This window comes from Neomonachus schauinslandi, chromosome 9 (genome assembly GCF_002201575.2).
Source record: "Neomonachus schauinslandi chromosome 9, ASM220157v2, whole genome shotgun sequence".
NCBI classification, from domain to species: Eukaryota; Metazoa; Chordata; class Mammalia; order Carnivora; family Phocidae; genus Neomonachus; species Neomonachus schauinslandi.
Window position 1 is genome coordinate 28,574,749 of NC_058411.1, and position 19,214 is coordinate 28,593,962.

General features: G+C 45.3%; 1 protein-coding gene across 1 annotated transcript in view; it reads right to left on the reverse strand.

Annotated features, from left to right (window-relative positions):
* RGS6 (regulator of G protein signaling 6) overlaps positions 1-19,214 on the reverse strand; it is a 541,585-nt gene that overhangs the window by 54,951 nt on the left and 467,420 nt on the right. Inside the window, exons 12-13 of the mRNA XM_021679541.2 lie at positions 18,857-18,918; positions 2,502-2,612 (exon numbers count right to left, since the gene is read on the reverse strand). Of these exons, the coding sequence (XP_021535216.2) occupies positions 2,502-2,612; positions 18,857-18,918 (173 nt within the window). The remainder of the gene's footprint in view (positions 1-2,501; positions 2,613-18,856; positions 18,919-19,214) is intronic.

Sequence of the window (19,214 nt, forward strand, 5' to 3'; positions counted from 1 at the left end):
GTCGAGTCACAAGAGAAAAATGAATATCAACCATGAGAAAAGATTCTCAAGTCTTTCAACAAAGAAGTGGAAAAAAAATGAGATTTTTACTTTAACTTATCACACATGCAAAGACAACAAAGATTGACAACGGTTGAGGATAACGCTTGAGTTGGTGAGGAATGTGGGGAAATGTACACTTTTAAGCTGTGGGCATGAAAAAAATGATATTATTTTGCTTAAGAGGAATCTGGCCATATGAACTAAAATCAAAATAAACATGCCAGTCCTAGCAATTCCACTCCTGGAAGTTTATCCTAAAATAATAATTGGACTTGTGTATAAGGATGTTCTTTGCATCATTGTTTATACTAGCAAAAAAAAAAACCAAGGATATAACCTTAATGTTTATGACCTGGGGACTGGTTAAATACATTATACTACACTCATGCAAGGGGACACTGTGTAGTTACTGAAAAAGATAAGGGGGATTTATATGTGTTCCCATGATATATTAATTAAAAAATTATGGGACAATGTATATATAATGAATCCATTTATGCAAAAGAATATGATACTGTATACCCATAAGAATCTAAACTCCTTGAGTTCATGGCACCCTTAGTGTGTTAGCAACTTTTTCATGGTGGCCCTGGGCCAAAAAGACCACGTAACAGCTTTGTTTTTTAAATAGTCAAGTCCAAAGGACTTAATAAATATCTATGTCCTAAAAACTTACTAGCTACAAAGTACCTATAAATTGAAAGAAAAAACAATGTTTACTTCATTCTTAAATAACTACAATGTGGGCCTGTTGAGCGCTGTACATCTTCTCAAACTTTGGAATCAAACTGGACCCCAACACGCTCATTTTCTGTTCCATTTTGATTTTTGCACAGTACTTGCCTTTTATCATAGCAACTGCCCTGAAAACCCAGATTTGCAAAGAAAAGAATGTCATATGAAATGCTGAAAACGGTGAAGTATGTTAAGCTAGTACTTTATGCAGTATCGGACACATGTCAGACGTCACGGTGTTTCCCTCAAGGATGCAGATTAGCCCGGGTTGACCCTGTGAATTCCCTGCAGTGGTCCAGGGTGCCCTGGCTCAGTTTGGGAACCACGGCATTAGACTATAAACAAAGATTCTTTCTGGAAAGTGAGATTGGATGGCGGGGAGAGAGACTTTGCTTTGTTATGTTCATCTGACTAGTTTGAACTTTTTATAATAAGCAAAATATAAAAGTCACAAAAGACTTTCATTACTTTTTAAAAAGATTTTTAATTTTATTCTTTTAAGATTCAATTTATTTATTTGAGAGAGAGAGCATGCAGGAGAACGAATGGGGGAGAGGGGAGAGGGAGAATCAGGATCCCCGCAGAGCAGGGAGCCCGATGTGGGGCTCGATCCCAGGACCCTGGGATCATGACCTGAGCCGAAGCAGACGCTTAACTGACTGAACCACCCAGGTGCCCCAGACTTTTATTACTTTTTATAAGGTTTTTTTCATTTCCGGATAAGAAACCAGAAAAAGAGCAAGAGTGAAAGCGAATGAGGGAGAGATAAAGAAATGAAAAATGAAATAAAAAGTCTTCTAGCCAAGGGGCAGAGGGTGCAAAGGCACACCACACCAGATGTGTCTGTGCGCTTCCCTCGGTGACTGTGACTCTGGTCCAAGTCTCTCTGGGCTTTGGCTCCTGGGCTAGTCAATGAACGCACTACCTTCCCTCACAGGCAAAGAGCTACTTGCAGTCACTCCCCGAGAGCAGAGTGATGAAAACCACAGCTCTGGAGCCTGCTGTCTGGGTTCTGACCCTAATTCTGCTACCCACTTGCTGTGTGACCTCGAGCAAGTTCATTAACTCCTCTGTGCCTCAGTTTCCTCATCTGTTCAATGACGACACTACTGTTTACCTGTTGTGGGGACTCCAGGCAAGACACCATGTGGCGGGTGCTGAGTCCGTGCTCGCTCTTACTATTGTTCCTGCTGCTGTTATATACAAACAAATTGGCTGGCAGATTTTTTTCCCTCCAGCAATCAGAACTAGGAAATTGGGGGGCACCTGGGTGGCTGTCAATTGAGCGCTCAACTCTTGGTTTCGGCTGGGGTCCTCAGGGTCGTGGGATCGAGCCCCGCATCTGTCAGGCTCTGCGCTCAGCAGGAAGTCTGATTCTCTCCCTCTGCCTCTGTACCCCCCTCACCCTTCTCTCTCAAAATAAATGAATAAAATCTTAAAAAAAAAGAACTAGGAAATGTGAAGGACTGTCCCCATTATCATGATATCCAAGGGTCACAGAGAGGTCAGAGGAAGCCACTGAGGATCCATGTACAAAGCAAAGCTATAGGGAGGTAGAACCATGTTTGGGCAGGGCTTAGGAGGTAACTTGAGGGGTTTCTGTTCTAGTGATAAAAATAGTCAAATTAAAACAGGAAATAATGTAATCTCACTATCTCATGATTTTTTTCCTCACATTTCTTTCCTTCTCAAACATAAAAACTTTTTTTTGTTGTTGTTTTTACCTCATCTCTATGTCCCATAAAGTGATATCATCGCTGATCCAGGGATTGGAGGGCTCAGCCGGTGTGACCAAAGGATCATATTCCACATACTGTTCCGTGTAAGCAATTAAGCTGCAGGAGGGAAGCAAAGAACGCCACTGATTTCCTGTAAAAACTTGTATTCTCCTTTACACAAATATTCTGTCTTTATATAATTCTAAGTTAAAGAGAAAAAACACCTTTACTCCCAATTCTGGGACAAATCCAACTGTTTCCTTCTCATGACGAATGTATCATTTTTGCATTATGCAGTCATAGTTATGTAGGCATTTTATATCTTCTCCCCACTTTACTCTTTACCTGAACCCTGGTGCATCCCTTCCTGGCTGCGCAGGCCTGACGGATACACAGGTCCAAACCTGCTTGTGTATCACCCTCTCACAGAGACTACGGATCTCAGGGCATCCGGGTCACACCAAGGACACTAGAAGCCCTCCAGGCTGCCAGCCAAGTGTTCCTACCTGGGAGACTTCCTTATTACAAAGACTAAAATCCTGATAGACCAAAAGGAGGTAATGCATTATAAGCATTATTCCACAGGGCGACTTAGTTTTTTCAGTTATAATTTAAATGGCCACATAATCTTTTTAAAACAATAAAATAGTACTAAATGATTTCACACACACAGAAACAGCAATTTTAGCAAAAAAAAATAGAGATTTTTTTTTTTCTCCTATCCCTTCTCACAGAGACATACTTTCTACTCTTCTGTTTCCTTTAGCACTTACCTGTATATTTCTAAATTTGGTTTTTATAGTTGTTCTTGATTATCAATTTTAGATGAGGATTTAACTTTCCCTTCACCGGTCCCCAAATCTCCCACCCCCCCACCTCCTCCCATGATCCTTCTAAGAGACATATAATAATTTTTGTTAAATCAGTATTTATTATTGTCCACATTATTAAACTAGATACAAATTGTCTTCTGCTGCACTAAGTAGCATATTACCCTCTTCAAGCGTTCTAACAAATCTGTAAAATGCCTAGCAATAATTTTTCCACATCTTAAACACATTACATAATCGTTGTTCAGTTCTGTCTCCCCGTCTCCCAGAGGTCCTCTCTTCAAAGTCTTGAGTCCTCTCGCTCCAGTCTGGATGGTTGGCCCTACACGCCTGATGTAAAATCACCCTCTTGGGACGTCCTTCACTTCTCTGTGGAGCCCTTGCTTTTCTGGACTTCACTCCGTTTACTGGTTTTACTCCCTGATTGTGTTGAAATACTCCTTGAGTCGTTTCCTAAGAAAGGATGCATAAAGGCTAACTATTTCAAGTCCTTGCAGGGCTAAACATATTTTTATTTTATCTTTATACTTGGCTGACAGTGCTGGACACAGAACCCCAGGGAAAAAATTATCTTCCTTCAGGGTTCTGAGGGTGATGCTCTACTGCGCTTTTTGGCATCCACTGTTACTGCTGATCCAGTTTGATTCTGGATCCAGTTTGATTCTTGTTCTTTTGCTTAGTGTCTTTCCTCTCTAGAGACAGAGCCTTCCCTTCATTGTTGCAGTGCTCTGAGATTTCACCCTGGCCCTTGATGGTTGTTTTTATTTACTGTGCTGGGTATAAGGTGCAAGAGATTTAAAAAATTTCCCAGAAGTAAGTATTATTTCTTTGCTAATTTCATACCCTTCATTTCCTTGGTCTTCTCTTGCTATAATTCTTTCTAGTTGAACATTGAACATTCTGGATTGGTAATCTAATTTTCTTAAATTTGCCCTGCCATTTTTCATCTTTTTGTCTTTTTGCTTGACGGTCCTTTTCATCTTGTTATTTATATACTTATTTTTTAAATTTGGGCTATCACTTTCTTAAGTTTCCAGAGTTCACTCTTGTTCATCATAGGATCTAGTTCTTGATGTATGGATGAAATATCTTCTGATATCTGATATTAATATTTCTTTTTTTTAAAAGATTTATTTATTTATTTTAGAGACACAGAGAGAGGGAGAGAGAGAATCTCAAGCAGACTCCTTGTTGAACATGAAGCCCGAGGCGGGGTTCAATCCCATGACCCTGAGATCATGACTGAGTCAAAATCAAGGGTCGGACACTGAACTGACTGAGCCACCCAGGTGATGCTGATACTAATATTTCTGAGGATATTAATTCCATATTTTTATTTTCTGTTTTTTTTTTTTTAGTAGTTTTTGGTTCCTCCAAGTCCCTTTTGCTCTTTGTTTGCATCATACTCCATCACATTGGGGTTTCCCTTGAATGTCTGGAAAATCTCTGGACATCCACTTGTGTGTAAGAGTAAAATACTAAAACCTGCTTGGAGAACTCAGTGTGTATGTGGACAGGGCTTCACCAGACTTTTCGCTAGAGCTCCAAATGAGGGATTTGGGGGTTTTCCTTGGGGGCCACTGATTTTTCTCTAGAGCAAGGTAAGTAAATGTTTTCTGCAAGACACAGTAAATATTTCAGGTTTTAGAGGCCAGATGGTGTCTGTTGCAACTACTCAGCTCTTTTGTTGCAGCAAAAAGCAGTCATAAATAATTCATGAATAAATGTGTGTGACTGGGTTCCAATAAAACTTTATCTGCAAAAACAGTAGAGTGGAGTAGACTTGGCCCACAGGTTGTAGTTTCCTAGGCTCTTGCCTGTGGGCATATACATCTAGCTCCTGGAGGGCTGAGAGCTAGGCAGTGATGGGATGGAAGATCCCACTGTTCAGTATGTTGATCTTCAATTAATTTGCTGTTTTCACCTGGCCATTTATGATGAGAGCTGCCTGAATTCTGAACTGATGTGACTCAGTTTCTCTGGAGAATAAACTGCTCATCTTTTATGGTGGTTTAAACTGGGGAGAGATAGTTTTCTAGTGGGGCAGGTATCTAGGGATCCAAAGATCCAGAGACAGACTTTACCCATCCCTCTTGGTTAGCCCCATGCTTTATTCTTGCTCTCCATGGTCTCTGGTAACTTCAAGAGCCAAGACCAAATTTTTTGGGGGGCAATCTGGCTCACTTTGGTATAATACTGACACTCTTAACACGTAGGTTATAATGTTCTTCATTCTGTCCCCAGCCATCTTGTTTTTTTTTTTAATTAAATTTTGAAATATTTCAGGAATACAGAAAGGCATAAGAATTGTAAGGACATAACCCTTGTCTTCACCACCCAATTTAAAAAAATACAACAGAGACAGGGGCCCATGGTTATACCTTAATTCCATAGACTCTCAATCTGGGAAAAATTTGTTGAAATGGTTAATCCATTAATTTGTTGCCCATGTCATTCAAATAATTTTTATTCCTTTACTTACATGTTGCTTTTGTCTTGAATGAATTTATTATAATTAATGTAATCATTTCCTTTATAATAGACACAGATTTTAAATTTTTTTAGTATACATAATGCTGTAGTGGAACACCGTTGTTCACATAGGTTTTTCCATCTTTTGGGATTATTTATTTAGAATTAACACCCATAAGTGGAATTACTGGACCAAAAGGTATGAATATTTTTATGGTTATCGATCCATAATAAAACTTTTCTCTAAGCACTGCCAACTTGAGTGTCATCAATCTCTCCTGAAATGATAAATTCAGAACCACAGTTCTTACTACTGAATTAGAGGGCAAGCATGGTTAATTACTGCTGTAAGTGTGAAGAAATTAGCCAGCAGCTACATCTCATTGCCACTCAAAAATTGTGGTCCACAAACAGGCAGCTCAGTTATCACCTGAGAGCTTGTAACAAATGCAGAATCTCAAGTCCCACCCCAGACCTAAAGAATCAGAAACTGCATTTTAACTAGATTCCCCAGGTGATTCATATGCACAGCGAAGTTTGAGAAGCACCACATCTAATTCTTTGATGTTCTGAGGAGCTCAGGACACACGTTTTATTCATCCAGTCAAAATGAAGGAGCCTAGGATACTTCCGGTTTGAAACATGACTGCAGACTTCCCATCACCTCACAGCCTCCTCGTTGTCCCAAGTGTGGGCTGTTGCCTAGCGGAGGTGTAGAAGGAGCATTGGTCCAAGTTGGAAAACCTTGGTTCTCATTCTTGGGTGAGCCATTTAAGTGATCTTTGTCAAGTTCTCCATGTTACATAATGGCCTCGTTGAGCACTCAGGACCATTTGAGAAAAAATGGAAAAGCATTTCATAAGAATCTTCCAAATCTTCTATACACATAAGATATGTGATTGCAGTCACCATGTGCAGTGGAGGCATGTTGTCCTTGCTGGGGTACCAGGCAGGCAGTGTGCCCAGATGAGCCTTCATCCCTGAGAGTTTTGTGGCATCTTAAGGCTCTGGGGCAGCACTGTGGCAAGAAGGGTGTTGTGACAGCTTCACAGGGAGCCCTCCCTTTGCCACTTGGGATAATTCTATTCTTTTTGAAAGAAACTGGTTGCACATTAAGGCACATAATAGTTTCCTAGGGCTGCTGTAACAAATGACCACTAACTTGGTGGCTTACAATGATAGAAGTCTACTCTCTCTTACTTCTGGAAACTAGAATTCTGAAATCAAGGTATCAGCAGGCCTATGCTCCCTCTGGGGACTTGAGGGGAAGAATCCTTCCTCGCCTCCTCTAGCTTCGGGTGACTCCAGGCAGTCCTTGGCTTGTGGATGTGTAACTCCAATCTCTGCCTCCTCTGTCCTCACATGACTTCTCCTCTGGATCTGGGCCTTCTTCCCTTCTCTCTCTTACTTGTCACTGGATTTAGGGTCTGCCAGAATAATCCAGGATGATTTCATCTCAAGATCCTTAATTTACATTTCCAAAGACTCTTTTCCCAGATAAGGTCACATTCACAGTTCCCTCGGATTAGGACTTGCACATACCCTTTTGAGGGCCACTATTCAACCCACTGCAGGGAACGTGAAAGAATCCAGGCATGAGGCTGGAGAGGGCACACTTGACTACCTGACTCCTTTATTCAGATTGGCACAAAAACTAACCAGCGGCTGGTAACCTCAATCCTGTTTCAGGGACAATGAGCCATGTGAAATATGTCTGAATCATGATGAGGTGTTGGGGCTTTCCTGATTATGATGTACTTGGGCATCCACGGAATTCTCAGAATTTAAGATGGTGGATGTAGTCCATGGGGCTCTCCTTAGCGGTGACACCTTTGTCTCCCAGAACATCTGCCCCTGGCCATTCCAATGACCTCAGCCTCCGGTGGCCCCAGTCTCCAATCAAAGACTTCTACTCGAGGAGCCCAAGGCAAAGGGTGTGTGTGTAGCGCGGGAAGAGTCTTCTAACTAGTTAATTTCAAGTTATGAGGGATTTTTTTCAACCAGAAATGGATTTCCCACAAGTGATACATAGGGATGGAAAAACAAAATTTCCTCCCCTGCCTTCCTTACCCCTCCTCAGATTTCTGTGAGACAGGCTATGAGCTATTCCACATGGCCACACCTCATCTGGCTAAGGCAGGTCTGACCAACCATGCCACCCCTAGGTTCCTGGATGGAGCCCAGCAGGAGTGCCTGGGATGGGAGGAGGCAGGGGAGGCTCAGGAGAGGCTGGGTGAGAATTCTGAGTAGTTGAGCACTTGGGGGAGCCTGCCTGTTGATGGCCTGTTATTCATTGCCAGTGAAGACAGCTGTTGTGCTGACCAGCCCAAGGCAGCAACCTTACAGGGCCAGGGAGCAGCTAGGAGGATGTAAGCTGTAGTGAAACATGGGCTCACAGCCAGGTCTCTTTTAGAGAAATTTGGGGATACCTTCAGAGGGTGGAGAGGGGTGGTGAGATTAATGGGTGATGTTGGTTCAAGAGAAGTGGTTGAGAGCCCAAGGAGCGATTTTGTAACCACTGAAGTTAAGAGGGCAAGATAGGACTATGTAACCAGCATTCATTGTGACTAAAGTTGTTCCCATGGCTTCACCCCACGTCGTGCCTTCTCAGAACAGGATTCAGACGGGACCCTATGCGTGGAAGAACATGTGAAGAGAGGGGTAAGAACTTCCTACAGAAATGCCTGACAGTCTGTACCGAAGCAACAGAGCTCAAATCAGGATGATCACTCATCAGTTACCCAGCACCAGTGATGGGCAGCCTTGGTCAGCAGGGAAATTTGTTGTATTGGAAGAGGTACAGCTATTTTGTTAGAGTATAGCTACATAAATAAAGTTGGTAAGAGGCTTTGTAAAGAAAACAGTAAAAATTGTATGGGCATGTGCATTTTGCATGAAATATTTTATTGGTAGAAGTGGGATGTACTGACTGAATCATCAGAATTAGACAGGGCTATTCCAGGACCTTCTGATCAAGCAAGAGACTTGGAATTTTTTTTTTAAGACAGGGAGGGAAGGGGGATGGGCAGAGGGAAAGGGAGAGAGAGAATCTCAAGCAGACTCCCCACTGAGCCAAGAGCCCAAAGTAGGGCTCGATTTCATGACACTGAGATCATGACCTGAGCCAAAATCAAGAGTTGGATATTTAGCCAACTGAGCCACCCAGGTGCCCTGAGACTTGGAAAGTTTTAAAGGTATTTTAGAAAGGAAGATCTTGAGATTCTAAGAGGAAGAGAGAGATTGGATGGTATATTAATTTCTTACGGCTGCTATATAACAAACTGCTACCTACGTGGTGGCTTAAAAAGGGACAAATGTATTATCTTATAGTTCTAAGCATCAGAAGTCTGAAATGGACATTGTGGGGCTAAAATCAAGGTGTCAGCAGGACCATGTTCCTTCTGGAGGCTCAAGGGGAGAATCCATTTCCTTGCCTTTTCCCCCTGGTAGAGGTGTCCCATGTTCCTTGGCTCCTGGCCCCCTTCCCTCTTCAAACCCAGCAGTGCCTGGCCAAGGCTGGCTCACACTGTGTCATTCTGACACGGACCCTTCTGCCTCCCTTGTCTACAACAAGGACTCTCCTGGTTACACTAGGCCTACCTGGATAATCCAGGGTAATCCCCCTGTGTTAGGTTAACTGATTAGTAACCTTAATTCCTTCGGCAGATGTAATCTCCCTTTGTCATGTAACCTGACACTTTTACAGAGTCTGGGGATTAGGACCTGGGCATCTTTGAGGGACTATTATTCTGTCTTCCACGGTAATCTGAGAGGCATTTGTGCAGAAGGTGGAGAATGAAGTCACTTAATGGAGGGTGTGGTGGTAGGTAAAAGGTTTGTACCTGGCCTGCGTGGACTTTTTGAGAATGGCAGCAACATGTTTTATTGCACTGTCATTGTTACAACCTATGCAAATAAACTCAGTTTTCATGAATCTATGCTCACCCGTGTCCTGTTTGCCATCACTTCATGGAAAAGACAGGAGATAGCCAAGTGCCTTCTCTTGGAGGTTCCTATGAGTGGCTTTGGCTCTTAGTAGTCTGTTGCCTTAACTCCTCTCCTAGCTTTTGTGGGGCTGATCCTTCTCAGAGAGAGGGGCAGAGAAGGTTAACTCCATAATCAGGGTGACAGAGGACTGAGAGAAGGTGAAAGAATACCCCACTCCAGGAAGAGATGGAAGAGGATCTCCTCTCCCCTAATCTCAACACCACGAGACTGGCCAGAAACAGCACAAGGGGTGGCATGAAAGCAAGCACTGCCTACCTTGTCCCTGGGCTGGAGGTGTCTTACTTAGGAACTAACACTTCCAAAGTGGGATACAGAGGAAAGGAACAAAGGGCTGGTTGCCTAGGATAAGACCTAAGCTTCACGCAGAGAGAGTACAAGGCATCTTGTACAAGGGTCTGCATCTGGGCTGCGCAATGCCATTTTTCAGGTGTGAAAAGAGGTACAGATGGAGACAGAAATGTCACCTAGGAATATAGTGAGTGTACTGGGTTGGGTTGACCCTTGTGCTGTGTCTCTTGGGGTCTGAGTGAAGCAGCTAGGGATCCTGGGTGGTGAGAAGCCCTCCAGAATGGGTGGACTAGCCCAGAAGATGTCTCTGCATTCTTGCTCAGTCTTACCCATCTCCTGAGAATTTCACCCCAACATGTACCCAGGGCTACTTTAGGGGCTGCCAAGTGCTTATAAGCCCTGCTCCCGGCCACAGTTGATCTGTCCAGGAACGGATACCTTACTGACCCAATCTGGGTTGCTACGCTCTTTCTCTAGCTTCAAGTGTAGTGAAACTGCAGTTACAAAGTTCAGGGGCTGGAGGCAGTCCTGTTTCCTAACACCTGTCTGTGATGAAAGAGGATGAGGCCAACATGGAAAGTGGAACAGGACAAGAGGTGAAGAAGGAGCCTTGGGAATGTTTGGGGCCCTGGCTCCTTTTTTTTTTTTTTTTTTTAAGTAGGCTCCACGCCCAGTGTGGAGCCCAACATGGGGCTTGAACTCGCGACTCTGAGATCAAGACCCGAGCCGAGATCAAGAGTCATTCACTCAACTGACTGAGCCACCCAGGTGAGCCCCAGCTCCAGCTATTCTTGAGCCTAGGGGTATTGCTGGCCTTCCCCGAGCTCAACTCTGCAGCTCTTCCTTGTAGCCTGCGGGTGAGCACATGTTCCTTTTAGCGGAACTGGGTTCAAGCTGGAGTTCTATTGCCTGGCAACAAAGCAGCAGAATTGAAAGAAGGAAGAAGGTGATGGGAATGTGAAGGGGAGTTCATGGAGGCAGCCCTTTGTAGCATTAGCCAGAGAGCTTTCGTCTCCCCCAACACATGCACTTCCTTGCAGGGCACAGACAAGATATCAGAGTCTCCTGGAGACACACATAGACAATGAAATGGGCCAGCAGGCAATGAGGGAGGTAGCAGTCCTGTTTGAGTCCAAAGTCAACATCAATGACTACAGGAAGACTTGAGAGAGGAGAGGGAGAGCACAGAGAGAGAACAGAGAGGCATGGAAAGAGTTTGCAGACAGTTGCCTCATAACAGCACACATACAATGTCCACAGATTGTTGGGGGTGGGTGGCACCCAAGCAGAATTGCGAGGTGTTACAGACTGAATTGTGTCCCTCCCAAATTTCATGTTGAAGCTCTACAGGGTGACTGTTTTGAAGATAGGGCCTTTAAGGAGGTCATTAAGGTTAAGTGAGATCATGGGGTGGGGCCCAGATGTGATAGGACTTTGGTCGTAAAGAGAGGAAGAGACACCAGAGCGCTCTCTCCTCCGTGTGTGTGCACAGAGGAAAGGCCATGTGAGGACACAACATGCTAGCCAGGAGGAGAGGCCCCACCAGAAACCAGCCCTGCCGGCACCTCGATCGTAGACTTCCGACCTCCAGAACTGTGAGAAAATAAATGTCTGTTGTTTATGTCACCCAGTCTGTGGTATTTTGTTATGGCCACCTGAGCTGACTAATACAGGAGGAAATGGAAAAGATAAAATAAATACAGGAAATCCGGAGGAAGTCCATTAGGAGCATGATTTCTCATTGAGCAGTTTTAACATCCTTATCTCCTTATCTCTGCCTCCTTCTGATTAGTATATGGTGTTGTTATTATCAAAGGCCAAATTCTCACATCATTAGAAGATCCTGACACACCAACCATTGGCAAATGTGCTACCCACCATCATCAGGTGCTTTGAACTGGTTCTTGGGTGAGTATGGAGCTGGCCAATTTATCCCCATAGTCCTTTCCATTTCCTTGTAGAAGGGGGCAGAAATTCATCACCTCGCTGCCAAGGGTAGAGCCCATGGTCAGTCATTCAGTTAACATTATTCAATACCTACTAGTGCCATGAGATAGTGAACAGCTCTCTGGATCACAGGATGATGCTCACACCGAGCTAATAGCAAAATCATGGCTTCTAACAACTGTGACCAGCAGTCATGGGTTATTTTATACACACACACACACACACACACACATTTTATATATGGGGGCTCATATATATGACACATATATGTTATAGATATTATAGTTGACCCTTGAACAACATGAACAACATGGGGGTTGGGGCACTGAGTCCCCATGAAGTTACAAATCCATCCAAATTTTGACTCCCCCAACACTTAACTGCAAATAGCCTACTGTTGACCAAAACCTCACTGATAATATAAACAATGCATATTTTGTATGTTATATGTATGATGTGTTGTATTCTTACAATAAAGTAAGCAGAGCAAAGAAAATGTTATTAAGAAAATCATAAGAGAAGATGCATTTATAGTACTGTACTATATTTATGAAAACAATCTGTGTATAAGTGGAGTTCAAACTCATGTTGTTCAAGGGTCAACCAACTGTATATATATATAATAGGGGGTTATTAATATAGATTGTTGATTAGGTTCTACCTTTGATAAACTTAGAGAGGAGAGAAATAACAAAAGTGAATTTAGAAAACTTCTAGTCCAACCACTTAAAAAAAGCTGAGAGAAAAGTTTTAGAATTCATCCCCTCTCCCTTAACAAAAAATAAAGACACAGTTTTGCTACAAATTGTATAGAATATGACAAAAAAAGTAAGACAGGTGAGTTGGAGGAAGAAGTGATGGGTTGAGGGGTGCCTGGAGGGACGCCTAGAGCGACGCACACATATGGAGTGTGGTCCACAGAGCAGGTGTGGGAGAAGATGGAGACACAGAGTCTGGGGAGACGGACAGTGAGGGATGGCCCACAGCTGTGGGACAACGAGGCATGGAGTGTAAAGCATTGTGGGACAGTGACCATCATTCCTACTTTAGAAATAGAATACAAATGCGCTACAACACTTATTAGGAAATTGGGGCCTCTAAATGGGGAGGAAACCTGGAAACTGAATGTGGAAAAGGTGACTAAGAGAGTGTGTTTGCAGCCCCTTGCATTGCATGTGTGCTTTGCTAGACTCGATTCACTAGAGGGAACCAGGACAGAAAGAGGCTCTGGCTAGAGAGGGAAAGGAAAAGCAAGCAGTACTGCAGAGAAGGAAGAGGAACCTTTGGCTCCCATTCATTCATTCATTCATCCATTTTTTTTTCTCACATTGGAGAAGGTGAGGAAAAGAGAGACTATAAAAAACTCCTAAATTGTGGGTCACCAAGAGAAGATACATTCCATGGAGAAAAGTGGGACGGGTGAAGGGACGTGAGGGTGAATTTAGCCCCTCAGAAAGAAGAGCATATGCCAGGCCAGGTATCTCAGCCCTTCTAGGTTTTGGTCTGGATACAATCGCCCTGGCTCTCACATTGCCTCTGATCTTTCCTTCTCTGTCCCCTACGGTGGGCTGGGAGAAAGGAGAAGCAAGGATCCCACAGTGTCTGGAATCACATAAAAGCAAAGCTGTAAAGACCTCTTTGGCCCTTTTTTTCCTTCCCCGAAACTATCATTAAACATTAAGTTCATGGACTTCCATCACCCTAGCAGGTTTTTAATAACCCTTAAGGTACCCAGCCCCTTGCTGTCTTATCTCATTTCGTTAATTACATTTCATGATCATGGAGGCTTGGGAGGCAGAGAAGGAACCAGCATCCAATTTCAGAGAGCAGCCGCGATCCCGAGATGGGCAAGCAAGATGATGTAAAAAATCAATTCAGCAGTCAGCTGTGATGCACAATGGCTCCCAGGGATAGGGTAAGGACAGCCAAGTACACAGGCAGATAGGGAATGAGACAACTCGATCCCTCTGTGTGGGGCAGTGTGATGTGACTCTTGCAGTGAGTGGGCATAACTCAGTGCCACTGTGAGTAGGGAGAAATCTCTGCAGATACCCTGCAAAACGTAGAGACTTTTCAGACCACTTGGAACTAAAATGTGTACAGTTTTGCGTTCCCAAATTGATTTGTCAAGTGCTGTAAGGCTTGGGTGAACAAACAAGGGGCTCCATTGAGGACCCTGGCAAAGGACAGTAAGACCTCAATTATTGGGCAATCTCAACTATTGAGGGAACACAGGTGAGATAGATGACCAAAAGGGCCTCTGAGCAGAGTCTACAATGACATAAACCCGATGCCTCGAGGCTCATCATCTGCATTCAGAAGAGCACACCCCTCGGAAAACATTCTTTACTCTTGCTTTAGGACCAAGGCTAAGGGACTTGGTCATTTGATTTCCTGGTATGGTAGATCAATTTAAAAACAAGTCTCCAGCCCATGAATCTGGTCTGGGCTTGTGACATGTGTTAGCCAATAAAATACAGCAGAAATGACAGAGTGTCAGTTCCAAGCCTCAGGAGGCTTTGCCTGCTTCTACTCTCTCTCCTGGAATTCTGCTATTCCCACGTGAGCAAGGTCAAACTCATGGGAGGATGAGAGACTGTGTGAGGAAGAGCCCAGTATCCCAGCTGAGGTCATGCTAAACCAGCTGGAGCCAAGCGTGTGAAAGAGCCCAGCCAAGCTCACGGAGCTGCCTGCCTGGCCCATGGCTGCACACAGACACGAGCCTGAGCCCAGTGGAGCCGGCTGGGTGGCACGTAATCATGTGAGCAGTAGCAAATGCCCGCTGTTTGAAGCCACTAGGTTTTGAGGTCGGTTGTTACTCAGCGGTATGTAACTGAAACACCTGGTCTGCTGCAGATTGTTGACTGGGAACAAGAAAAAAAACCAACAACCAAATAACTAAAAAGCAAAAACAGAGACTCAAAGGTTGTAATGGTCTGGGGCTGTTTAGGGAAAGGGAAGCAGTTTGTGGCACTTCCTGAGACCCTGATCACTGGTGGTTTTAAAGCACGGTATAAAAGTCATCCAGGAAAATTAACTGAAATATAGTGTCCTTTCTTTAAGAAGGCAAGTGCATGAACCATACTTAAGAAAGATTCTCGTGTGGGGGCACTTGGGTGGCGCAGTCAGTTGGGCATGCAACTCTTGGTTTTGGCTCAGGTCGTGATCTCAGGGTCGTGAGATCGAGCCCCGTGTCGGGCTCCGTGCTCAGTGCAGAGTCAGCTTGGAGTTTCTCTCTCCCTCTCTCTCTGCCCCTCCTCCCTTCTCTCTCTCTCTACTAAATAAATCAATCTTTTAAAAAAAAAAAGAAAGAAAAGAAAGAGAAAGATTCTCATTTAAAATAGTTAAGATAAAAGGCTTAAGGTGTTAAACGTTATTTATCTGGGAGATTCATTTGTGTGTGCAGGGACCATACTATCTGAAGCAAAAATCGGGTAACATCTTAGACAGGACTTTGTATTGCTTCCAGGTGCAAAAGGCAGCGTATGCTGGGAAATGGAGTTTGGTTGCCATGATATTGGCCATTAGCCACTCATGGTGACAATGGGACACCGTAGTCAAAACCAGGATGACCCAAGAAGATCTGGGCAGAAGAACCAAACTCTTCCCATATGGCCCTTCCTTCTTCAAAGGTGCCAGATTAGTGGTGCTGACACACAGACGTGGACTGCAGAGCCAGCCTTCGTGGGCAGCCTGCAGGGCTCTCTGTGCAGCAGACTGAAAAGAGACAGGGTCGAAGAATTGCATTCACACAAAGCTGCCATCTGCAGGACCAGCTTCACTCCTTGGCTTGCCCTTTGTTGCTTCCTCTGAACACCATACACCCAGTTCATTCCATTCCAGGTACCTGAAGCCTGCTCCTTTCCAAGACACCATTAAGCACCACAGGGGTAAATGATAAAAATAATGGCTCACATTCATTGCATGTGTAGTAAGTGCCAAGGACTGGATGAAGCTCATGTCATGGACGAACCCATTAACCCCGTAAGTTAAGTGCTACTGCTCTCTCTCCTTTAAAGAAGTAGAACAGAGGCACAGAGAGATAAAGCAACCTGCCCAAGGTCACACAGTTAGAAAATGGCAGAGGCAGGATCCCAGCCCTGATGGCTGGCTCCACACCCATCCCCTAAATCGTTCGGCTCTGCTCCTTCAGTAGGCAAGTGTCCTTATTACCTTCCCGGCTGGGTGTGGCCACAACCTTTGACCACAACCCTGAGCCAACCCATCACTCATCACTGGCCCTCACGCCTCTCCCCAACATCAGCTCTCAGGGAACTGCGTGACATGCACCTGTTCTCAGGGGGATGAGGTCCTTTGCATGACGGCTAATTACCACCCATCACCTGCCGCAGGCCCAGGGAGAGCAGCCCTGGCACGGGGCTGTGTGCGTCCACCTGAGGCAGCTCAGTTTTCAGCTTTGGGGAGTGGAGTGGTGGCACCCAAGGCTAGCTGCCAACACCCCTCCCTGTCCCCGCCCCCGCGGAGCCGCCAAAGGCCAAGGCTCCAGGCTGCTTTATCTCCTGCTCACACCCGTCTCCTCTCCCTCCTCCTCTCTATCTGGGAGTTTCCTTGTGGTTCTAATGAAAAACCCTTGTGTCATGTTGAAAAGTTGCCAGTTATTGCTGCCGGGAATAAAATCCAGTCTCTGCTGGGCGGAGACTCCCGAATTTTCGAGCTGGGAGTGAGGAGTGGCTGGTTGGAATCATCTTTCCGGTGCCAGCCGAGCAGTCTCTCAAGCATAAAGAGATGCCCCCAGGTGGGGCCCTCCCTGACAGCGGTAGGCAAACACACACCAGGCCTGGCCAGGCTCCCCGCCCCACCTGGACTGTCTCTCGGGCCGGCCTTAGGCCCCAGCACACCTGCCAGGAGTCAGTGGGCTTCCCTCAGGCTGACTGGTTCAGGCTCTTTCCCCATCTCCCCAGAGAGCGGACAAAGCTTGGTGCCCCTTCTCCTGTGAGCTCTCAGGTCAGTGAGGGCTAGGCAGTGGCTTCCCCAAATCCTTGGAGACCTGCTCAGTCCACCTGCAGATTATTCAAAATGCGGGCTCCTCTGGATCTACCTGGAGTCCCTGAATCCAAATCCCCAGAGCTACGGTTTGGGAAACCCCATTCTGAACCCCTCCCTGCCTGGACTGTCCTGCTCAAAACCATGGGACCTAAGCCACTTGACCCAAGGAAAGATGCTCCCCGCACCGCACTCCCCCCCACCCCCACAAACACACATGCTCTCCTAGGACTGCAAAGTCTCATGTGCCCTGCGAAGGCCAGGTGTGACTGGCACATGAGGACAGCCATCCCCGTCCCTCTCTGACAGAGACAGAAGCTCAGAGGCCCTCACAGGCTTGGCACCAATGCAGGCAAGGTCACCCTGCCACCTCACACACGGGCACTCTCTGGGACAAAGGCAACCGCAGCGAGATCGGAAAAGCAATTTTAGAGCCTGGTACTTGGGAAGCCCCATGTCATGACAGTTGCGGGGAGGTGGCTCCAGGGCTCGAAGAGTCAGCTGCAGCGCCGACTCCACAGCAATCTGTGTGGAAGGGTGAGCTGAGCACCAGCCTCCGGCCACCTTCCGGAGCACTTGCATTGGAGAAAATGGGAATCTCGGTGATTCTTACAAGGGGCAATTTTGCCTACCCCCTGGCCCTGCCCTGGGAACGTTTGATGATGTCTGAAGACATTTTTGGTTGTCGTGACTGTGAGATGGGTTTTGGCATCTAGTAGGTAGAAGTCGGGGATGCTGCTAACTATCCTGAAATGCACAGGACTGCCCAGGATGTCAATAGCGACATTACCAATGAGTTCCAGAATAGACAGAGATGCCAGCCCAAATCCACAGATGTCCTTGGCCCCCTGAACACAGGGTGTTCATTCAGGGTTTTGGGTTTGGGAGTGGGATTTTTCTTAGCCTTAATTTGTTGTTATTTATCTAGAAAGAGTATGCAGATCAACCTGGGGGCCAGCAGGGAAAGGCTCACACAGCCAGCCCTCTGTGTGAGCGGGGCTTAAAGAACCCACTTTACGCCGATATCCAGTAAATGCTAAGACCCAGCTTAAGCCCTTGATCCCTCAGATACTGGTCATCGCTTAAGCAGTAGCATATGGACGAACAAATGTTCAGTGTGGGACTGTCCGATCAGATTTATTCCATCACAGATTCCCCAGGTGGTCTCTCCTGTTCACTGAGGATTCGAAAAACAGACCATTTAGTTGACAAAATGGAGTTTCCCTCGAGTTAACGGAGTGGGTGTGGAACCAGCTACGGGTTCAGATGGTAGCACAAATGCTCCCGAGGAAGCCAGGCTGGAGGGGCCAAATATTTTCTTTACAGTTGATTTGATGCAGTTCTGTGGTCAATGGTGTGTGGAGGTGGGACGCCTCCTGATGGCCCGGCCCCCTCCTATTTGCGCGGCCAGCACCTCAAAGGGCACACATCATTTTTTTTCCCCTATAAAGTGAATCTGGGCATTTTATAGCTGAAAAGGGAGCAATTCCATTTGAATGAATCAAGAGGCTGAAGGCAAAAGTGCATTACGTAGCTTTTACGGACATTCCTCCTGGATTGACAAGGATTGACAAGGTCCCGTGGCCACCCCCTGAAAAGCTTCAGCTACAAAACATTTCTTGACATCACTCAAGGGAGGTCTGCTGTCTTAGCTGTACTCACATGGGGCCTGTGGTGTTTTTTCACTTATCAGTTTAAGAAATGACTATGGTCTGCCTCTTGGTGTGGTGCATCCTTGTTAGCCATGACCCTGTAACATTTCTCCTTTGTTAAATGAGAAGAAAACAGTAATATTATGGAGGGGAAACATACCTTTCAGCCACTTTGGACATTTTTAAACAATGTCTGTCAATCTGTGCATTCAAAAATGTTATCTGGGGAAAGATAGAACAGAGGTGTTAAGACCAAACTTGATTTTTTTCCCCCCTTCACCCCATGAACCCAAACCCTGTATTTCCATCAGTAGCTAAACAGCTCCTCTGGCCAGCCTTTGCCAACCCTCCACCTTTGCAGTCCAACAATCATTTGCCTTCTGGAAATTCCCACCACACTCAGGAATCACACTCTTCAATTTAGCCTATGCTAATATTTTGTACTGTGTTGTAGCCTAGGTCTCGACTCCAAAAAGTGATTGCAAACGTAAAGGCAGTGGTATACATCCTACAAAGCT